Source organism: Chinchilla lanigera, unplaced genomic scaffold (genome assembly GCF_000276665.1).
Source record: "Chinchilla lanigera isolate Chin_1 unplaced genomic scaffold, ChiLan1.0 scaffold00004, whole genome shotgun sequence".
Classification (NCBI taxonomy): Eukaryota; Metazoa; Chordata; class Mammalia; order Rodentia; family Chinchillidae; genus Chinchilla; species Chinchilla lanigera.
This window is the reverse complement of record NW_004955405.1, coordinates 40,478,747-40,486,089: the sequence shown is the minus strand read 5'-3', so window position 1 is coordinate 40,486,089 and position 7,343 is coordinate 40,478,747. Positions and strand designations below refer to the sequence as shown.

Below are 7,343 nucleotides of genomic sequence, written 5' to 3'. Positions count from 1 at the left end.
CTGCGCCGGGCGGAGGCCGCGGGAGTCGCCCAGGGCCCAGGCGCGCCGGCTCCCGGCCTCCCCGACGGCCTTTGTCTCGGCGCGCACTTGTGGAGTATTTTGGGCAAGCCCGAGGAGTATATTACCGGCTCGGTGCGCGGAACAAAGGGAGGGTTTCCGCAGGTCACGCTGAAGTGGCCCCCAGGGCGGCCCCGAGCGCCCCGGCCCTGCAAACCGCTCTCCCGGGCCGGGCTCTTCGCGGGGATTTTCCTTCTAAGAGGGAGGGCACCGGCGCGGCTCGCCGGCCTCTGATCCCCGCCGCTCGCGGCTTCGCCCCAGAACTCGCTGTGAGTCGGTGTCCGAGCCCTTGCGGAACGAAACGTGAACAGTAACATGCGTGTTTCCTGTCGCGCACGATCTTACACGAAGGGGCGAGAATCGAACCGCTTGCTCGGGGGAGCACTGGTCTCACCAAGCTAGGCAAAAGGGACCTTTACATAACAAGGGGACCTCCGAAGAAAAGCTAATTGGATTAAATTCTCCAGAAGGGAGCTGAGGGCCATTCCCGGACCGACCCGCCAAGCGCTCTTCGGCTCTGTCGGGTTTGCCAGGCCAGTGAAATGTCACCTGAAGCGCCTCCAGCAATTTCTCAGCGCTGCCACTTCCCAAAAGGTTGGATTCTGAGTTCTGGGCGGCAAAGTTGGGGTAGCGCCTCGGTGCGGAAGGAGGAGCAGGGGAGAGATAGAGGATTTTGACTGCAAAGCCCGCTTGCAGCGTTGGCATTTGAGGCGGAGGTGGCGGGCACCCCTGTGACCTGTGGGCACACGCAGGATGGAGAGCAGAGAATACCCACAGTCCTCCCCGGGAGGCACGGAGGGATCCCCCACTTGTGGAAAGGCTCAGCTAAAGACCACAGCCACAGGTTGGGGGTGCAAGGAGCCCCCAAGACCCCTTGCAAATACTTGGCCGCCGATTCTGCAGAAATGTTTAGTTTTGTAAAGATACTTGCTTTTAATGTTGGGGTGTTCGGGAGATGCGTAATTTCACAAGCACTGGAGACTAGAAGCTATGGAAAGGCTCCTTCCCCCTCCCTGGGCACCTGTTTTAGCGCCAGGCCAGCAGAGAGGGCCTGAGGGCTCTGTGGCCAGCCTGGGTGGCAGGTGGCCTCTTCTTGCCTTGGTTTGCCATCACGCAGGGCGCAGAGGACTCTGAGGGCTCCGGCTTTGCCCACTCCCTAGGGGCGTCCACCCACCCGGGAGAGAGACCTGACTTGGAGTCAGAGGCAGACAACTACTCAGGGCCCCCTGGCAGAGGACTGGGTGTCCAGACCACCAGGGCTGCGGCAGAGGCTAGGGGACCTGAAATCTTTCTGCAGGGACAGGGGAGAGACTGCCTGAGGCGTGTCCAGATGACCACAGCCCCTGTGGCATACCCCTGTGCTGTCGTCTAGGGACCAACATGAGGAGACTTGCCTGGGTCATTTATTTGCTCAGGGAAGGGACTGACATCCGGGAACCGCCGAGATGGCAGGCACTTGTTGCTCCAGAAGCGAAGCCCGGCAGCGGCAACATCCCCAGGCGCTCTCCCAAGCTGCCGCCCGCACCCATTTCTGTCTCTCCTGGACTGCAGCACCCCATCAACCCCGAAGTTACAGCCCGGCCGAGGCAGGCGCGCCCTTGGTGATACGGAATGACTGTGAGTAACCCAGACCAGAAGTCGTGGGCTCTGCACAGTGCGAGGCAGAGGACGGGCAGTGCCAGGAAGCAGCCAGACGCTGGCGTTTTCGTTGTAAGAGATCCCTGTCTCCCTGTTAAGGGCACAGCAACCCTAAAGCCTGACACCCAGCAGCAGCAGTGCCCAAACCCAAAGGAGGTGTTCGGACCTCGATGCCAGGCCTCCTCCGGCCCTCTCTCCAGCAGGCTGCAGCCTGGAGGGGAGCGAGTCGCTGGGGGGCCCTTCCGGGAAGAAGAGGACAGTGCTTGGACATTCCTTTGTGCCCATCTCCCCAGCCGTGGCTCCCCCAGGACCACCAGCTTTGGTGCAACCACCCTTTGCAGTGGCATCCCCACCGGCCTTGTCCAGTCCCCACCTCCCGGGGCAGCACGAAGCCGCCACCTCACCGCCTCCAGGGTGCTGCGCTGGGCTTCCCCGCCCAGCCTCCAGCCCCGAGCGCACCGTTATTCAGCCAAAGCCGGGGAGGAGCAGGCCTCGAGGGGCGTCCGGCTCCAAAGTTGTGCAAGTGGCGCCCGGAGCTCGCCACAGCCGGCGCATCTGCATGAAACTTTGTCCAAGGCAAGTGAAAGCGCGCTCCACAGTGCGCGTGCACGTGCAACACACACACACACACACACACACACACACACACACAGTTTCCACTTGCACACTGCGCCAGGGTTTGGAAACTTCAGCCCACTTTCCGTTATTTCCTGGGGTCCCACTGTCAAGTTACGGCCTCTGAAGTTTTTGCAACTCTTTCTAAAGTTCCCGTCCGCCCTCCTCCTCCCCCCAGGTCCCCGGCCCGCGGCAGGACTGACCTGTGGAATCCATGTCGGGTTCCTCCAGTAACCCACAATGCATGCTCTTCCCATGGACAGCACAGGCGGCCCCCCAAAAGTCCTGATGTTTGGGGATCCCCTGTGCCAGAGACGCTCGGGGAGGCCAGGAGGGAGGGAAGGAAGGGAGGAGAGAGAGGCGCAGAGAGTGAGAGCGCAAAAGGATCAAAGAGGAAAGGGAAAGAAAGAGGAGAGAAAAAGAGCAGGAAGACGAGGAGCGGCGGAGCAGGAGCGCGCGGGCAGGGAGAAGGAGCAGCGGGCCGCGGCGAGGGGGACACTCGGTAATCCAGCCGGGCCCAGCCAAACCCGTCAAAATGTTTGCGGATGTTTCATGGGAAAAAGCATCATTTTATAGCAGCCCCATGGGAGCAATGTCATTGATAGGCCAGCCGGCCTGATGAATGGCCGCTCCTCAGATGGGGCCGTGGCCAGGCGCACTGTGAAGCCTATTGTGGGCCTGTTTTGAATAAGAAAAGCCGCCTCCGAGAGGGGGGCTCAGGGCGACGCAATCCCGGCCCTCCGACTTCCCCCTTCTATTATAGCATTAGCAACGTTTTTCTTATTTAAAGTTCCAGAGGCCTTCTCCAGCCCTGCCCCGCGCTCATTATGGGCGAAATCAAAATTGGCTTAGATGCGGCCCCTCCCCCCGCCCCTCCCCCGCCGGCCGCGCCGCGCAGGCTGGGGGCGCGGGGACTGGGGCGGGGGCCTCGGGCCCACGCGTGGGCCCCACTCCTCCTCCCTCGCCCCCTGCCCTTCTGGGTTCCTCTTGGGTGCTGTTTGGGGCGAGGGCCCCAGAGATGCAGGGAGGGGCACGGCGGCTTTGTCCACGCAGATCCGCGGACACGCGTGGGGAGCCGAGGGACCCGGGTCCGAAGCCTCAGCCCCACCGCCAGCCTCAGAGGCTGGAGGACGCTTGGCGGGGAGGGGCGAGGCTCGGGCCATCTCCTCCAGAACTTTCTGTCCTGCTGGGGCCGGTGTCCTTCACCCCGTCCCGCTCGCCGACCCTCCCTCGGCCTGTCTCGGCCTCCCTCGATTTCCCCCTCTCTGTCTCTTTGTCCCTCGCCCGCCCGGGCTCCGTCCCCGCGCCTCCCCGCCCCGCAGCCCTGTCCGTCTGTCTGTCCCCTCCCCTGTCGCCCGCGCCGCTGTCCCCTCCCCGCCCGCCGGGCGCCGCTTTCCCAGGGACCCCTCCCGGAGGAGCAGGCGGGGGCTGGGCTGGCAGTGGAAGTGGGGGGCGGCGGCTGCACCCCGGCCCGCGGAGTGGCCGCGCGGTGATTAGAATATGAATGGCCCGCGCCACCATGGACAGAGGCAGCGCGGGCGCCAGCCGGGCGGGGCGACCCGGACCCAGCTCCACCCGGGCTGGGGGGACCCTGGGGACCGTGGGGGACGCGGAGGACGGGGCCGACGCGCAGGGTGGGGGTCACTGCATGTGAAGAGACACGGGTCGCACAGTGCGCGGGGACGCAGCCCGACGTGGCTCCCCAGAGCCGGATTCGAATCTCGCCTGCGAATCCTTCTACCCTCCCAGCCTCGGCCTCCCCGCGTGGGAAATGGGCAGAGGCGCCTTCCCACCGCCGGCCCCCACAGCTCTCCAGCTCCTCGGGGAGGTCGCGCGGCCGTTCCACGGCCAGCCGTCCGCTCCAGCAGAGCTCCGTTCACAGCCGCACCTGGGGCCCAGGCGGCCAGGACTCCCGGGCAGGGACCCTGGCGCACAGAGGGGTCAGCGGTGCCGGGAGGGCGGCTTCCCCACCCGCCTTCTATGTGGGCGGAGCTGCTGCACGCTGGGGGCAGCAAGGTCCCCAGGCTGGAGACCTGGCACCAACCAGGGTGCGGGGCAGCACCTGGAGGAAGGAGTCCTTGGGGGTGCTGTAGGGCGGGGGTGGTCTTGGGCAGGTGAGACGGGTGGGGCCTGTGGCCGCAGGTGTTGCTGTTTCAGTTATTACCTGCAAACTGGGCGGGTGCCTAGGGGCAAGGTCACATGCCCCAGGTAGAGAGGCTTGGAGAGGCAGCCTGGGCGGCCAGGCAGGCATGGTCGCTGCCCGGTGCTGCCCAGGCTGTGAGCCTCAGGGTGCCCTGTCCCTGCCCAGCCCGCCTTGACTTGGAAATGCAGCACCTGGGAGATTAAAGAACTGAAAATAACAAGCACTGGCAAATGTTTGCCGAGTGGCCACTATGTGCCGGTACTACTCTTGGACTAGCAGTGAACAAAACAGAGTGTGTGTGTGTGTGTGTGTGTGAGAGAGAGAGAGGGAGAGAGGGGCACGGGCGGGCTAGCCGGCTCTCTGTGAAAACTGAGCTGCTCGTGCGCAGGTTCTGTGCGTTCCCTGCGGCTCACGCCTCAGCAATGAGCCTGGCGCGGTGCTGGTGCGGACAGTGGCGTCCTACGCACTGTGCGTGCTGCCGCGTCTTCCCCGTGTCCAGCCCTCCCTCCCTCAACCCTCTCCTCCCGGGGCGCCGGACAGCACTGCCGTCCCCACGTGCAGAGCAGCCGGGGCTCAGCGTGGCTCTTGCCCTGGGTGAGCACTGTGGGCAGTCGTGACCGACGGCTCCCGTCCTGTGGAAGGTGACGGTGGAGGGTGAGCACGGCACAGGACGGCAGCAGGGCAACATGCAGGTGCTCCGGGCTGGGAGCTGTTGCCACTCCGGCCTCCTGAGGCTGGGAGCAGGAGCAGGTGACCGCAGGGACAGGCGGATGCCCGCCGTGCTAAGAAATCTGTCCGCCACAGTGCTGGGCGGGCTGCATGTGCCCTGGGGAGGCCACTCTGGCCACGTGGTGAGTGGTGGAAGCAGCGGTGGGGCGCCCTGGGAGAGAGGGACCACGACGGCCAGAAGTGGACTCCTGGAGTATGGACAGGCTCGGGAGGCCCGCCCCAGCCCGGTGTTGACGGCCACGGCCGGGGAGAGACGGGCAGAGTGGCACCCAGGTCCTGCTGCTGCCTCATTTCACAGAGGTGACGGGTGGCGGGAGGAGGGCGGCTGGATGAGCCCACAGGGCTTCCCGGGAGTGACGGCGGGCGGGCAGCCCGTCGCGGTGGGGCCTGGCGAGGTCCTTACGAGATCTGCTCAAAATTTGCCAGGTGCCGTCCAGCAGAAAGGCAGCTCGTGAGAACACGACGCGGTGTCCCCACCCGCTTTATTCACCGGGCCTGACCCTGTGCGACTTCTGGCTCCTCCCCAGAGTCAAAATGACGGTGAAAGGTGACACTGAATCCATTCAGAACATGGAGGCAGCCAGGACTGCGCAGCTAAAGACCCAGAGCTGCTGCAGAAAGCGGCCAGGGCGCTGGGGTGAGTGTGCCTGAAGCGAGGAGGAGGAGGACACGGAGCATCCCCAAGGGGAATTAACAGCCACGTCTGTTACCGAACTACATTTTACAATGTATTCGTCACCTCTGCCCAGAGGCCTTCGGGGTGTCAGGCAGCCTGGCTGGTACTGCAGCTGGACCTGTCGCCTGCCCTGAGCGGGGCCCAGTAGCCTCTGGTCCTGGAATGAGAGAGGCATGGAGGGACCGGAGCCTCCTGCATGCGCCCAAGGGCACCCGTCCTCCCAGGGCATCTGCAGACCCTGGGCAAGGACCATGTGTTTGCAGGTGGGCCAGGAACTGGCAGAGACTGCACCCTCAGCAGGGCTGTCCTCCCCGCTAAGATGCCTGGAGTTTTCCTCACGTTTTAGAGCCTTCATCATGAGCCAGGCACATGTCTAAGTCTTACGTTTACTGCATCACTCAGTCATCACCGCAGTCCAGTGTGATAGACACTGCGGTCATCTTTACACACGAGAAGCGGGGTAACTCGCCAGGGTGACGCAGCAGGTAATGGCAGGGACATGACTTGAATCCAGGCAATCTGCCTCTGGAAAGAATCAGCGGACAGAATGGAAACCAGGACAGGGGTCTTTGGGGATGGCCACCCCTTGGGAGGTGACGGCCACCCCGTGGGAGATGATCTCATCACGCAAGTTGCCTAGGAGATTAAGCCCGTGGAAGAATTCTACTCGGCCACTCTGCACACGTTCCTGCTCGGCCCCTGGGACCGCAGGACAGGGCTCCCGCCTCGGCTCACCTCAGAGCCACCAGCAGCCAGGCCTCCCAGGTTCCCGGCGCACACGGGCTCCCTCTCCACACGGCGCTGTGAGGCGGACCCCGCCCTCCCTGACCCTTCAGGGGCCCTGGAGCCCACGGCCATGGCCAGCAAACGTCTCTACACCACACCCCCTCCTCTCCAGCCTCTCCCTTTTGGGCCTCAAGGACAGCCTGGCTGCTCCTGGACGACACTGCCTCCCTGAGCACTGCGCATTCCTCGGGTGCCGAGGGAGGGTCCCGGCCTGGCTCCTCACGGCCATGAAACCCACACCAGGAGCCCCTGCTCCGCCCAGGCTCCCTGCGGCTGCGGCTCCTGCCAGCCCTGTGGTGCTGGTCGTCACCTTCCTCACACTCCGCCTGTGCCCACGGGGACGCTGCCACCCTCTCCGGCTGTCGCTGCCGATGACGCGCGTCCCCACCCAGTCTCAGCCGCACAGTCCCACAGGCGTGCCACCTGTAACACGGCAGCTGCGAGTATCCTACCCCCAAACACGCCTCCTGCCCCGCAGCTCAGAACAGCGATCCTTCACCTCACCCCTCTGTCTGCCCTACCACGTCCACACGTGCCTACGGCGCCAGCCAGAATGGCTTACTTGCAAACAGTGCAGTGTCTCAGCTAATAACAGGTCCAAATGTGGGCATGCAGGGTGGTGCAGCAGCTCAGCAGTGACATAAATTCATGTGCTTTCCATCTCTCTGCTCCATTCTCTCAGAGTCCAGGCTATCCATC

The 7,343-nt window shown here is 64.2% G+C and overlaps 1 protein-coding gene across 1 annotated transcript in view; it reads right to left on the bottom strand.

Moving 5' to 3' along the window:
- Rfx4 (regulatory factor X, 4 (influences HLA class II expression)) overlaps nt 1–2,699 on the bottom strand; it is a 165,602-nt gene extending 162,903 nt beyond the window's left edge. The window contains exon 1 of the mRNA XM_005374623.2: nt 2,514–2,699. Coding sequence (XP_005374680.1) covers nt 2,514–2,556 — 43 coding nt within the window. The 5' untranslated portion in view covers nt 2,557–2,699. The remainder of the gene's footprint in view (nt 1–2,513) is intronic.
- Nucleotides 2,700–7,343: the final 4,644 nt, after the last annotated feature.